The sequence below is a fragment of the Telmatherina bonti genome (genome assembly GCF_933228915.1).
Source record: "Telmatherina bonti genome assembly, chromosome: 17".
NCBI classification, from domain to species: domain Eukaryota; kingdom Metazoa; phylum Chordata; class Actinopteri; order Atheriniformes; family Telmatherinidae; genus Telmatherina; species Telmatherina bonti.
The window spans coordinates 21,273,038-21,289,099 of NC_136615.1; the positions used below are offsets into that span (position 1 = coordinate 21,273,038).

The 16,062-nt window shown below is 37.1% G+C and overlaps 1 protein-coding gene across 1 annotated transcript; it reads right to left on the reverse strand.

The window, feature by feature from the left end:
• On the reverse strand, positions 1-7,087 carry LOC306768223 (keratin, type I cytoskeletal 18; the record flags this gene model as incomplete). The annotated part of the gene is made up of 9 exons (XM_079256484.1): positions 1-116; positions 1,755-1,783; positions 2,523-2,740; positions 3,613-3,738; positions 3,856-4,020; positions 5,163-5,319; positions 5,838-5,920; positions 6,596-6,721; positions 6,824-7,087. The coding sequence occupies 9 exons, from the start codon at positions 7,085-7,087 to the stop codon at positions 1-3; spliced, it is 1,284 nt and encodes a 427-aa protein (XP_079112610.1).
• Between the last annotated feature and the right edge of the window lie 8,975 nt (positions 7,088-16,062).

The window sequence follows — 16,062 nt, forward strand, 5'->3', positions numbered from 1 at the left end:
CTATTTCTTTGTTTCCTCAATTTGCTCCACCTCACTGGATTCATCCACCACTTTGCCGTTGACCATTGTCTGAGTGACCACTTTCACAATCTTCCTGGTGCGAACATCAGGCTCCTCTGTGCAGAAAAGAGACAAGACTGATTAAGATGAGATGGGCTTATAAAGGGGGCAAGGATTTAGAGGAGATATACTAAAGTGTTGAAAATATGTTTAAAATTAAAACAAAACTGTAAGATGAGAAGAGAATTAATGAGACATGAAATAAATAAGAAGAGCTTAGAAATAAATAACAAGAAGCTATTGTCTTTATAACATTATTACAAAATATCTAAAAGCAGCTTTCAATATACCTCACAGACACCTTTATGCTCTTAGTATGTTCTTTTCTTGGGATTTAAAAGGTGAACATTTTTAAGATAGTCCTCTGTTTGCTAACACTGCAGCATGAGTCAGTCTGAATGATAAATGCTGTCACACCCACAGCTGTTGCCATAGGAGATTGCATTGTCTGGAATTTTATAGAGCTGCAATTATGTCTGGGCTGCTATTAAAGAATGCATATATACTGTGTATATACATATATATATACATATATACATATACACATATATACATATATACACACATATATATATATATATATATATATATATATATATATATATATATATATATATATATATATGTATATATATATATATATATATATATATATATATATATATATATATATATATATATACACATACTGAAAAGCATTATGTAAGTTAAATAGACATCACATTCTTAATCCATAGGGTTTAATACAATGTTGGCTCGCCTTTGGAAGTTATAACAGCTTCAAGTTTTCTGGGAAACTTTCCACAAAGTTTAGGAGGGTGTTTATTGGAATTTGTGACCATTCTTCCGGAAGGACATTTGTGAAGTCAGAAACTGATGTTGAACAAGAAGACCTGGCTCACAGTCTCCACTCTAAGTCACCCAAAAGGTTTTCGGACCTCGCTTTGTGCCCTGGTGTGTGGTTGTGTTGGAACAGGAAGGAACCCTTCCTAAACTGCTCCAATAAAATTAGGAACATGAAATCGTACCAAAATCTCTTAGCATACTGAAGCAATCTGAGTTCCTTTAAAGGGCCAAGCCCAACTCCCGGAGAACACTACACCATAATCCCCCATCCATCAAACTTTACAACTGGCCCAATGCAGTCAAACAGGCACGTTTGTCCTGGCAACTGCCTAAGTCAGACTGGTCCGTCTATTGCCAGATGGAGAAGCATGATTTGTCACTCAAGAGGACACATTTAGAGTCCACTGGTAGCAGGTTTCCCACGACTATATCTGATGCTTTACATTGCACTTTGTGACGTATGGCTCGTATGCAGCAGCTCAACCATGGAATCCCAACCATGAAGCTGTCTAGGCACTCTTGTGAAGCTAATCTGAAGACCAATTTGAAGTTTGGAGGCCTGCAGCAATTGAAAGATTGCAAACTCTGTGCATGATGCACCATAGCATCCACTGGCCCCACTCTATCATTTTACGTGGCTACAAGATTGTGGGTGAGCTGCTGTTGTTTTCAAGTGCTTTAGCTTTGTTATAATACGGCTAAAAGTTGACTGGGCATGTTGCTCAGGTAGCATCCTATCACAGTAACACGGTCAAATTCACTGAGATCCTGAAATTCTTTCATTCTTTCACAAATCCTGGTAGAATTGTGGTTAGAAAATTACAAAGTCAAAAATGAAGAGGACTTACTTTTTGGTGGAGGAGGAATTTCTTTGACTCTGGTAGACAGAAAGAAAACAAGTTACATTAACCTTTAACCTTCTATAAAACCAGGTCAGCACGTGTATGCATCCTTTGAGCTGTGTATTTCTTGAATTTCTTGGCAAAAATTAAATGACAAGGTTTAAACCATTATATTTTGATGTATTAAATAAATAATTATAAGGCTATAACCAGCACCTACAAGATAAAAAGTAAGAACAGAAAGAAAATCTTTCACACAGTTTACTTTCACAAGTTCCAAAACATTTTTTCCTTTAAAACTAAACAATGAATATTTCAACTTAAATTACATTTTATGTTTTTCATTTGTTACTTTGACTAAAAAATGTAAGACTTTTTTTAAATATCAAATTCAAAAGACAAAAGCTGTTCTTATTTAATTTCATCAAAGATTATTTTTAGTTTTTTTTTGTAGGCGTATGTATAATTTTAACAATATTACTTTTGTGTCAAAGAAAAAAACAATTGATACACAGCCATTGTAATAGTTCAAAGGAAAACAATATGCAACACATGTTAAGTAGTGTTTAGTGGGACTGATTTGAAAGCGTAAGATGTTGTCAAGTGTTTTCTGTTTTGCATTATGCCCTCCAAACACACAGATCTAACAGGGGGAGGGGGGACTTCACAATGTGTCTGATTGTTTTCCAGACTCTGCTGTATTCCCAGATATTGTCATTGTTCTTGTTACCTTTGACGCCTACAATAAAATGTTATTATATCTGGAAAACTCACGTCTCCTCTCCCTCCAGCAAGCGTCTGTAGGTTGCAATCTCCATTTCCAGGTTCTGCTTGATGCGGAGGAGCTGCTCGTAGTCAGTCTTGGTCCGCTGCATGTCCAGGCGGAGCTGGGAGAGGTCATCCTCCATCTGGTTCAGGGTGGCCTGAAGCCGCTCCATCTCAGAAGAATATTTCTGGCCTGTCTCTCCAAGGTTACCCTCAAGAGCTGCAATCTGAAGGTAGAACAACAAACTTGAACTTCCTGGTTTCAGCATAATGATTCTAATGACCCTAATATTCTAATCATGATAATAGAAAATAAGGACTGGCAACTTTGGACACATGATGAAAATTGGGATTCTGCTTTGTATTCACCACAGCGACTGCACTGTACTGTCACAGTTCCAAAATGTTCTGGCTCTTCAACGCCTTGTCATTTCATCAGACCAGCTTTGTGAGAGGAAATCAAACCTCAAGAATGTCTCCTGATTCTGAAATTACCTCCCAGACCATTATCAGCAGACACCTGGAAACCAACAAGGCCTTAGTACATGGAGCAAACACCCACTCCTGAGACACCATTACCCATCCCACTACTGTAACTCGCCCCTATGCTATTAAGCAACTGGATCCCTTTTGCCCCTGCATGTCTTATCAACGTGGGAGAACATGCTCACTGTCAACATGGGATTACTGGAAAGAAAAACAAAACATGTTTTTCCCAGACAATACGATGCAGCAGTGTGGAAATGTTCAAAGCATACAGAAAGAAGTTTAAAGTGAACGTGAACTCCTTCATTCCTTCATGAGTTTTATTAGTCGGACAAATCTAAGAAATCCGCCTTGTTTCCATCCCAAACCATAATACAGCTTTATTTTGCCATTAGTTAACACACATCGCCATCATTTTAGACTCACAGTTGCTATGTTTGGATGCTTTATGTACATAAAGTTTTGTGTGTATAGCTTCAAAGTGGAGATTTGACTTGCATGCTGCATATCAGATTTGTGGATCATGAAGCCACGAACCTTTATGTACAAAGACACTTTCACCAAGCCTCCTAATGACAGGTCTGTTCATACAACCTGCATTCTGAGTGCTCACCTGTTTATGCAGACTTTCCAGCTCCACCTCCAGAGTCTGCAGGAAGCGCTGCCTCTCTGTCAGCTCTCCTTGGGCTCCTCTCAGAGCCTCGTTGCTCTCCTTCACCTCATTCTGCACCGTCTCAAGCTGAATGTGATGGAAAAAAAGAAACACATCTTTGTATCATTTTACTGGCAGCATACACTGGACATACATTGTAAATCAATAAATTCTGTTAATCTGGCAACTCGTGTCTCCTCACACCTTCTTGTGGTACCACTGTTCTGCTTGCTCCTTGTTCTTCTTGACAATGCCCTCATACTGGGAACGCAGCTCGGACAGAATGCTGCCCAGCTCTGGCCCGCTTGCCGAGTCTACCTCCACATTCACTTCATCTCTGGCAATTCGAGACTTCATCTGTTCAAGTTCCTGCAAAGGCATAAAGTTATATTCTTCAGGCTTTTGGACATTAGACAAGTTTATCGCAAACCGTTGTAATTCTGTGTTTGATGATGCTTTTTTCTTCTGGAGAAGCTGAACCATGTTTAGACATGCAAACAGGCATCATATGGAACAGCGAGCAGTTTTGTGAAACCTACACCGCAGGGCGGAGGAGAGGATGTGACAGCTTTTTCATTATTCAGGACTTCAACATGAATACTTGATAGGTCAGAGCTCACCTTACCCCTGGCCTTTCAACCCAAACCCACTGACTGCTACTCAGATATATCTCCTTCAATCTCCCTTCTGTGGGACATTGTGTCATTCACAGAAATCTAATCTTTTCTATTTTGATATATTCTAATACTATATCACTGGTGTACTCTTGTTAGAAAACTATGTTATATTTTCATATTTTAGGCACAGAGATTTTATGGGCAAATAACAAGAGGAAAGATTGTGATTTTCAAGTTTAACCCATTTACATTTCAGTGGACGGACCTCACCATAATGTTTACTGTAAAGCGCATAAGCGAGGAAATTAAAGATGCATTAACTTTACAATCCATAGCTTTAGAAACAAAGTCACCATATCATAGCTTTCTGCACCATATGTAGGGTACAAACAGCAGTCAAATAACACAAAGAAACACAAAAGAAGACTGGCATAAATGTTAAATGTCCATGATGTGTTGTAGGCTTTGTAGAAACTTAAACCATCTATCTGGTATTAAAGCTTAACATGCTGTTAAGGGGCATTAAATTGAATGTATATTGTCCTGTTACAGTTGAGGAGCTCAGTCCACCATTTACTGCCAGGGGGTAAGTTTATCTTCCCTATCCCTCCAGATCTGCCCTCCCTTTTGTCCATAGTAACAAGAGTTCCACCTCTCTCTGAGAAAAGAATCTATTTAGACCACTTAATTAGGTCAAGCCCATGGAAAACAAAGTGCCATTTGTGAGGGTAGGTTAGAGAATATGAGAGAGTGCCAAAGTGAAAATAAGTGGAAGTGCTGAGCAAAGCAAATGCTGCTTTACAAAACAACTGAAAGAGCAACAGTCCATTCAAGTCCGGATGCAGATGAAAAAAACAACAGATAAAACCATATACAAGGACAGGGATGACAAACCTCCTCATGGTTCTTCTTTAGAAAGTAGAGTTCTTCTTTGAGGCTGTCCAAGTCTCCCCTTAGTGAAGCAATTATCTGCTCATGGTCAGTTTTAGCCTTTTTCAGAGCAACACAGTCTCTTTCCACAGACTGACACATCACCAGCTCGGTCTCCCACCTTGTATCGTACAGAAAACATAAACAGTAACGTATTTAACAAAGATGGGGCTGGTTTGGTTTATTCTGCAGATAGAAAACATGATGTTTGTTTTATTGTGTGTGTGTGTCTTTTTCAATTAAAAGTTTACACGTACATTAAGAATCTTAATGAAAAATTTTAATGTTTATTTATAAGACTGATGGAATTCTATTCATGACTTCTCTGACTTTTGTTCATTAACACTTGAAATTGTCTAAACACAATGCAGTGGAGAAAAACATTAAGATTCAAAAGGATTTTAAAGAAAAGCTAAAATTGGCCCTTTTTTAGGGATATAATACAAACTGATTAAATTTAACACCAAATAACAATATTAGCCAACTATTAAGAATTAAATTTCTTCCATTAGATTGCAGCTTGCATTAAATCAAAGAAGTGGCTACTGCAAATGTATATAGGAAATCTGAGGGGTTTTAATGTTTTATCACAAAAGACCTAAGTTTATAATCAATCAAGTGTAATCATTAATCACTCACTTGATTCTGAAGTCATCAGCAGCCAGTTTGGCATTATCAATCTCTAACATGAGACGGGCATTTTCCAAGGTCCTCTTCCTTACCTGACAAACATGAGCATGAGTTAATTTTTAATTTATATAGCACTTTTCTAGTCTTAGATCACTCACAGCTCCATTCGCACAGTCGTGCTCATTCAAACATATTCATAGTCTACATTTTGTTTGTTTTGTTTTTCTTTTTTAAATCTCTCATCTAAACACATTTTTACAGCGATGGACACATTGGAGGCATGTATGTGGTCTGAGGAATCTATAAACCTCTTCTTCCTCCTGAGATACAGCTGCTAAACAAACCTTCACTCCTCTACAGTGCATGTGATGTTTTTTTTTTCTTTGTTTTTTTTTTTTTTTTTTGTATCCATGTGACCGAACAGAAAATGCTGTAGTATACTTACATTAACACTGAATAGTGAAACTATAAGATGCACAAAGAAACATTTACTTTTCATTAAACTTCAACTGTTTCAGTCTTACAGAAACAACACGATTATTTACTTTTGGCGCAGCTCAAAGATCAGGCAAATAAAAGCTACTGAAACACCGTCTGGTAAAATAAGTGCTGCTATTTGCATTTCTTTCTATTTTTTTTTCTATGTAAAATACAAACATCTCTCATACACTTGAGCTTTGTGAAATGATTTCCATTAAACTCATGCTCTTTATGCTGACTTTTTAAGTGGCCTCTTTATGTCTAACTGCACCCTTCTTCACTCCCACCTCTTGCTCAACAGCATGTGCTTGGGCCATCATTGAATCAAGATCATGACCTTTGGGAATACGGTCGAGCATCAGCTGCTTAATTTTCATCTCCAGGTCAGCATTAGAGCGCTCCAGTGAGCGCACCTGAAGGAAACAAAGAGAAGGAAAGTGTTTCGGGTTACTGATAGCTGTAGAGTTTCCTTTTCCTGTCCATGTAATGGTGCAGCACGGTGTTGGGAATTAGACCTTGTCCAGGTAGTTGGCCAGGCGGCTGTTGAGACTCTGCATGGCCTCTTTCTCATTGGTGCTGTTGCCATGAAGTCCATTAAGCTGGAGGCTGAGTGGGGCATTGAGATCTTGGCTGATAGATGCCGAACGGGTCAGGGGGCTGGCTGCCGCAAAGGAGACTGAGGCCCGGGAGCGAGCCCGGCTGGTGTCCATCAAAGACCGGCTGGAAAAAGAGGGCTGACGGTTCATAGAGAAACTTCTCACTGAGATGCTGGAGGCCATGATGGGTAGCTGTGATGATAAATGATAAAACAGTTAAAAGAAAAAAGCTGCAAAAAAGAACAAGAACTGGTTTTCTTTTTTTTTTTTTTTTTCATTTTAGTACAACATGATCAAGAGGTCAGTCAATTTAGCTACATCTCAAACAATTCTTAAAGTTTTATTTGAGGTGGGTGAACATCACGGTAAGACTAGACAAAGTAAAAAGCCACATGGTTTGACCTTTTTCAGCCATTTAAATCTAGCATTACATGAGATCAGGTTGCAGAGAAGCTCTTCTGCAGCCCTTGAGCAAATGGGCTTTATTCTTGCGTTAGGCCAGCTTTTAATGGAAACACAAGTAGGGTCGAACATTCATGTCCACCAATCGTCCTCTGAAATGATGAAAGGAGTCTTTCAATGAGCTAGCCATTCAAACTAACCATCTGCGTCTCAGAGATGACTGAATTTATGATCAGAGCCACTTTAGTGTGCCACTCTCAGCTGTGTGCAAATAAAACTTCAACTCAAGCCAGCATAAAATCAAAATGTAAATGATCACAGCTCAGCTTCAGGTCAAAGAAGAGCCTCTCAGTGAGGCTGAGAACACTTTCACAACCTTTTACGATGCTAATAAGATTCAGGTTAGATTCAAGAGGTAACTTTTCATAAAAACAGAAAGAATAATAGATGTTGAGCTTCCAAAACACACACTTACCGAAGTGAATGATTTTAATATCTAACTGCAATCATGTGTACTTGGTGAGCAGATAATGTTCTTCACTGATGTTACTGTGTAAAAACAGGTGTTAGCATTACTTCCTGGCATTCAAGCAAGACTAGCAGTTGTTTGGATGTCAAATGTAGTACAGTGACGCCTTGACTTTGTATGTGCGTTCGTGCGTGCGTGTGTGCATGGTTTCAGTGGCAGATTAGTGGTCAAGGGAACTCTCAGTGTCTCCGTCACCTGATCCTTACAACACTGTTCCCACAACACTACAAAGGGCCCAGCAGGAGACAAGCCGTCCTTGTTCAGATGTAAGATAGAGCTTGGGAAAATGATCTAGAAAATATTCAGAGAGAATTCCAGAGGCACAAGGACAGACTTTGTTTAGCAGGAAGTAGACTGTCATTTCAGTTTTTGATACCATCACCAGCTGACAAACAGCCATGCAGAATACTTCACAATAAAAGTGACCAAAAGCAATTAGGTTAAATTAGCTTGAGGAAAGTTTTGGGATCGTTTTCTAGCTATTAGAATTTAGATTCATATCACAATCATTTTTAAAAGTGCCCCCTATTAAAGTAAATCAAGGGCTGATCAAATATTTTGAACAAGTGTATGATTTAAAGAAGGCCACTTGCAAAAATAAGATCAAAAAGCATAATTCAGAGAAAATGTTCTTCTTACCAGGGTTTTTCTTCAGGTAGAATTCAGGTGGAAACTGGGAGAATGAAAGAGGCTCTGTGTTGCTGATGCTACAGGTGTGCTATACTTATGTGCAGGTGTGGGAGGAGCATCACTGCAGGAGGTGTGTTTACTGTACACCTGAAGGTCTTGAGAAAGGTAGAGTTTAACCATGGAAAATACACACCTTTCCACTTGATATGTTGTGCCGTGGTCCCTTTAAATGTTCACTCTGTACTTTTTGAATGGGAAATTATTATCTTTTTTTTCCCTTGAAATTGACTGAAATTCTGAATCTTTGCATGGAAACAATTCTTTCTACTATGTCACAGTTTCTACAATAAAGATATAACTTGAAGCTATAAATAACTACACATTTAACTATTAAACTCAGCTTAATGGTGGAATTAAATGTTTACTGTTGAGCTGAGTAAAAACTGGATATAAATGAAAACAAACACGTACCACCAAACACAAAACACTGAGTCTATTATGTGACAGTTATCTGATTATGAGAAATCCGATTAACACAAATAGATTTCTCCCCAATACTCCAAAATCATTTGTTCATGTATACCAGTAAATCTTATTTCATTATTTTACATCTGTGTATGCGTAAAACGACAGGAAACGGAAATGACGTAGTTACAATGTCAGCATCAGACTTAACACGCCAAGAACACGGGCAGATATTTGTGGTATAAAAGCCAATCATTGTTTTTACCTCATGAACTATAAACAAAGGACAGCAGTAGGGTGTAGCCTACTTTGCAGGTCTATTAGCACACACACACACACACACACACACACACACACTAAGACCGTAGGCGCTGCCATGTTTAACAAAACAAGACCAAATGTTTTGAAAGTAACAGGAAGTCTTATGTCTCCATATAGACATTTAATCTGTATAAAATTCAATAACAGACAGAAAAAGCATGTTTTCTGTAGCCTGGTACTGCATTTCTTCATTACGTATAAAATCCACAGATCTGATTATCAAAATGATCCAACAACTTAAAGTTAATGGATTTGTATCGTCATGTAAACAGGCTCACTGACATATGAACTCTCCCCCTGCGAATGCTGTGGTAGATGTTTAAGTTACAGTAAAATTGTGTTTAATTACCGTGTTAAGACCATTTTACTCGCTCAGACTATCAAATGATTTTTAATACAGAAATTCCAAAGCAAACTCTTTCACATTCAAAGATGTTGCCTCTGCTTTATAAAATTTTAAAAAATGTCATAATTAAATGCCATATTGGATCCTTAGAAGAAGTAACCCAGCTCAGTAGTTGTTGTATGAAAAGCTGGAGGCGAAGTTCATGGTGCAGATATCGATCATCATTAAAATTCATTTAAAGTTCTGATAACATGAGTTCAGCTGTAATTCTGCGCTTGGTTCTGTTTTGGCTTTTTTTTTTTTAAAAAAGATATTATCTATCAATAGTCTGTTTATGTTGCTAATCTGCTGTGTGCTGTTAAACATGAGGTTGATGAGATGCAAAACCACTGAACATAAGTAATGAGTTACAAAGATGATATGGATTAAAGATTATAAATTCTTCTTATTACAATGCACTATATTTCATGCACAGTTGTTCATATAAACACAATGAATAATGCAGCTTTTAATATTTGATACAGCTAGAATTCCTCCATTTTTCATCCTGTACCCTCACTGATCATGGTGGCATATGTCCACTTCCAGTTCCCAGGAGCCCCCCCGCCCTTCCCATAAGTCACTCAGCTTGCTGTAACATGAGCTTTCTTCGCTCTGCTGGTGATAAAATATTCAACAAGTCACTCCAAGAAAGATAACCTACTGCTTTCTGCTACTTTGTCCAAACAAGAAATAACTAAATTAATATAGGAACACCATCCACCTCTAAAAGTTTACATAAGAATAAAAAATATTCTAAAATTTACCATCTTTCTGTCTTTGTTTAGAAAGTTAAACTGAAGTTCATTTTAGTCAGCACATGGCTATTTAATGAAGACTAAGTATTTGCTCTCTTTCACAGATGCAAATTTATTTTTTAAAGAAAGAGAAAGTTGAGGGGTTATTTTTCCCATTTGCACACCAACTGCAGCTCTTTTGGACTTTGTTCATGCAAAGTTATCGAGACATAAAGGAGCTTGTGATTCCCAGTCATATTCAAATGAAGATAAAAATGAGCCCGTCAGCATTGCAAATGTCTTTATTTGCATTTGATCCAACATTCTGCATTTTATTCCAGTATGTTGTATTTTAGTCAGAAGAAAAGAACTTGTTTAATTTTCACACCTGAATAACACTTATAGTGGCATCACTATTTTATTTTTTTTATTTTATTCATTTATTTATTTATTGCAGTTATATTTATCTATACTACGGTAGAGCTGCTTGTCTAGTGTACTGGTGGTCTGCGGTTTGGTTCCTGCTCCCCTACGCTGCTGCATCCCCGAGGGGTGCACAATTGTTCTCTGCATTTATCCCAAGCCTGGATAAATGCAGAGGGCCGCGTCAAGAAAGGCAGCGGAATGTTACATGTGCCAATTCCCCTGTGCGATGAGTCGCTGTGACGACCCCTTCAGACGGATAAGCCGAAATGTTCTATATTTCTCAAAAGTTGTACTTTTCATCTGTTTAACAGCTTACACTTTCCAGATTAAAACCTTCACATACATTTGAAGCTATTTGTCTCCAACACTGGGGAATTTCACTTTGCTAACACGTAATAAATTAGGCTTTTTTAGCAAATTTTTGTTCTTATAGAATGGTAATACACACACACACACACACCATCTGTACTTTTGCCAGATGAGACAACAGAACATAATACTGTCCAGCAGCAAATAAAACTGTAAAATGCACCGTATAACATTATCTGGTGTTACAGCAACATCATAATCACATAAATATCATAAATATAGGATCCTTTTCATGGTTACTTGTGATGGAGTATTTCTACAGTGAGATGTTGTTGCTTTCTGGTTAAGAAAGGTTATCCTGACCTTGGGGCCCTTTCTGTGTTCTTTAGGAGGGGCATAGTTATAGTTGCACAATTGCACACATCATTGAATACATCTCATTTAAGACCTAAGCCATATATTTTGATTGTGCACACACATACACACTAACAAACGCACACAAACATTAACACACAGGCTTACTCTATGCTTGCTGTGGTGTGCTATTGGTTTAATAGCTGGGGCTACAATAAGGCTTTCCTATGGCTACTAGTGTTGTTGCTTTTTCTGTTCCTCTTAACTTTTCTCCATGAAGATGTCCCTGATCACATGGCTGTCCCACAGAGGTCGTATCGGTTTACGTGGTGTTTTTCCACAGATCTAGAAATTTGGTTGCCTGGTTTTACTTTTGATTTGCTTGGAGAACTTCTTGCTGTTTCTTAACTTTTAGCTCTTCTGTTCCCCCACCCTCTTTTCCCTGGGTCCCCCCTAGCAGGTTCATAAACATATTTTGGCAATGTAAAGAAAAAAAAAAGTCTACATACATATGGTAGTAGGGCATCAAGGAGAGCTTTGTGACCATATAACTTCATATCTTTAATATCCATAACACACCGCCTAGTAAAGGAAAAGTTTGACCAAACATAGAACAGAGATCATCATGCTATGATGCTGGACAAATGTAACCTAACACGTTATTTTTATTTTTATTTTTAATGATGCAAATCTTTACATGTGCAGTGAATCTCCCATCTTATAATCAAGTGCAATGATTTAAATATGCAACCAAGTCATGTAGGACTATTATTATACTGTTGCTACAGAGAAATGATCAGAGACTGCTGTGCATAATTACTAAAATCTGATTCCATCGTTTTAAAATGATGCCATTACTTTGTTCTGTTAGTTATCGCCGCAGGAACTATGATCTATCTCCACTGTGTGGTGAAAGATGGCAAATGCAAGTTACATTAGTTGTAAAGCTCACACATGGTTTCTCCAAAAGAGGGCAGCAACAAGCTTCACTAATACGGTCTCCATACTGCACTTAGTTTCTCGTGTCCACACTGCCGCAACTTTAAGGTTTTATCTCGCTACCTATGAGATTCAGAACAGATTTAAAGGTTCCTCTGTTGGTTTTTAGATTAATGACATTGGACCAGCATTTATCTCGTTTCCTTGAATGAATCTTGACAAAACCCTCGATATTCAACCTACAGAGTGGCATTCTTTTCCTACGATGGCATACATGAAAACCTGGGCAGCAATGCATGCTGATGTTTTTCAAACTTGTGTTTTACTTTTATTCAAGTTTCAATTGTTTTTGTTTGTTTGTTTGTTTGTTTTATTTGTCCCTCAAATTTCCATATTTTACTTTTTTTGTTATTTTATTGTTTGATTGTTTTTGTTTTTGTTATGTTTTATGTTGTTCTTATTGACTGTAATCTTGTTTTTATTTGAATATCATCTTTATGGTTTTGGTCATTTTTTTACATTTAGTTTTTCATTTTCATTTGTAGCAGAACAATACTGTAGAATTTCATTTTGAAAAATGTGTGCTTTTTCGAGGTGGGTGTTTAATTTTTAATGATTAAAAGTTCAATTTATTTTCATACAAAGGAAAACGGAATTTTATAAGTATAGAAACTTTTTTTTTTTTTAAAAAGTTGTTCTTCAAACTTTCTAATTTTTTTATTTGTTTTATATCTTTCTTTTTTTATTTTTACTTGTTACATATTGTCTGTTAACCTGGATAAAATTGTAGATGTCTTGTTTTATCCCAAATTTTTATTCATTTAATGCCTTTTTTCATCTTTGTAAATCGTTGTGTTTCTCAACATGAGGTCAGGCTGAAACTTTAATCAACCCCTCCTCCGCTTACTTTCACTTTCTCCCTCTTTCAGTCAGTATCGAGCAGAGTTTGGCTGTTAAATAAATAAACAGGTGATTAGACTGGCAGGATGTCAGGATACTACCCATGACCCCACTTGACCCCTCATGACCCCTGTCACATGTGATCATGTGACAACAGCACATAAAGGCACAAAAACTGTGGCGCTGAGGACATACAGGTCAGGTCATCACTTTCACCACATCACCGTAACACACAAGTGCTTTTTTTTTTTAAGAAAGTAATGGTAGAGTATCTAGCCATTAAACATTTAACCATCAAGGTGTGTTGTGAACAGACACCTGTTGAAAATATTCATTTCGTCCCTGCAACTTCCTGTGACAACCTGCTGCCTTTGTCTCATTAGTGTTTGGTTTGTATGGTCGATAAAAAAGTGAAGCCTCAGACACACATGAGCAACCAGCCAAACCAAGACACGTGTCTGCTCCACCAGTTGTATTTATATGTCGCTATGAATATTTCTGCAGAACCATGTGGGGCTTGCTGGTTCAAAAATCAAAATGGACAATGAGGTGGTATCATTTCAACTTCTATTAAAAACCCTGATTTAGGGGCTGATCAAAGTAAAGTAATGCACAAAGTAAAAACTCTACTCAGAGATGCAACAATAAATGCCAGAAATTTCATTTTTGTCTTGGTAAAACAGGATTCTATGTTGTCATTGGTTTTTTTCTTTATTTGTTATATTTTAATCAATCATTAGTTAAAATATTTCTTTGTTTGAGAAGAGAAAGAAAATTCTCAGAACAAATTAATACATAGTTCATCGTTCAATTCTCCTGACATTTAAATGATAGAACACTCAGTGAGGATATATACGGATACTGCATATACCGCTTTTAAAAACATGTCTGGCAGAATATATTTATAAGTTTTCATAGAACTGTCTCAGAGAAATACAAATATCTAAATAGTAAATATACCTAAAATGGTTTTCTGATCACATCTTATGTTGTTGAATTGAAAAAATAACATCTAAATTATATAATAAAGTGATGCATGATTTTCACTGCAAATAAATGAGATATGATATTATTTAATTGTTGATAAAAAAATAAAAAAAAACGAACAACCTGAAGAAAATCAAAAGCAGAAAAGTGTGTTTTTACAGCAGAAGAAATGTATAAAGACAGCAAATTCTGTATCAATTTATCTTAGATTTGATTTTTTTTTAAAAAAAAGGTGCAAAACTAGTTAGCATTATATTTCCAGCATATGGTAATAATGACGTCTTCGGAAATTTCAGCTGGTCTCAGGTGGTTGCTTGGTTTGAATAAAAAAAACTATCATTTATTTCAAATACACTTTACCACAGGAGAGACATTTTAAAAGTCTCCTTTGGCTTTCATTAAACAAAAGGAGAAGGAAATTATAAACATAAAGTTACTAAGTTCTTTGATGGGACAAACTCTAGAAACCAACCTGACTTAGATTTAATCATACATAAAAGAACAACGTGTTTGCCATAACTGGCTTTGCAATAATGAGTAATGAGATCATATAACAGTAAGCAACATAAATAAGAAAATCTTACAGGAAGGAAAACATGAAAATCTTACAGGAAGGAAAACATGACGATAACCATTTTCTTCTAAGAGTTTTTTCAATGTTTTTTTTTTTTCCTTTCTGCTGTTTCTGAGAGTTTACCATCAAAGGTTTAAAGCTAAAGTTACTAATGGATGTACATTCATTATTCCACCAATTTCAAAAGCCTTGCTTTCCCTTCCAGATCGTGATTGATGTTATTTGGGCTCCAAGTCAGTGTTTGATAGGCGCACTTCACCCACCATTCCCTTTATGATAAGATGATAAAGATCTGCAGTGCAGAAAATACACACAGATAAAAACATGTGTGCACAACTCTGGAGGTCAGCACCTGCACATGCCCACGCTTTTCTGGGGTTTTTTTTCTCTCCGTTTGGGTCTTTCTCCACCTCCTTAAGTGCAGGTTGCTTTTGTGTGTCAGAAACACATCAGCCCACTCAGTGTGTGCGTGTTTAGATTTTTATCAATGAAGTTGGTAATATTTAAGATACAGATCTATATGCATTGCTGGTGACTGTATGAAAACTTGAAAGGGAAAGAAGTTTGTGTGTTTGTGTGTGCGTTTGTGTGTGTGTGCTAACCTTTATTTAAGAGAGGAAACTTGGCGAAGAGCTCAGTCTTATCCTGTACATGACCTGTACCTGTACCTGAAGTAGCAACAGAAGGAGGCAGAGCAGCACCTTTGGGAACTATTTAGTGGCACAACGACATCTGAACTACTGTGCAAGATATGCAGATCGAGTGTTTTGCTCATTGGTACGATGGCACTTGTCATTTTTAAAAACAAAAAAGCACCAGTGTGAGGGTTTAAGCTTCTCAAACCATTTTAGGTTCACAACATTTGGAGCAAAGCAGCAGGCAGCTGTTTCAGGACCACAAACCCTCAGGGGCACCAATGAACGTGTTTCAACTACAAACTTTAACAGTTGTGTACGAAATACACATGGTTGCTTCTCATACTGAACATTTCTGCAACACTTCTTATCTCTGTATGAGATATTCTGTTCTGGTCCCCACCTCCTAAAAGTCCCTCTTCTAAAATATTTACCTTTCTACTCATCTTTAATTGGTGATCTGATTGGTCAATGGCAAAATGTGAGCCAAATTAGCTACCAGGCAAGAGGTCTAAAATTGTTGAATAAACTTTTCTACAAACAGGGTTTTCAGTAAAATTACAGT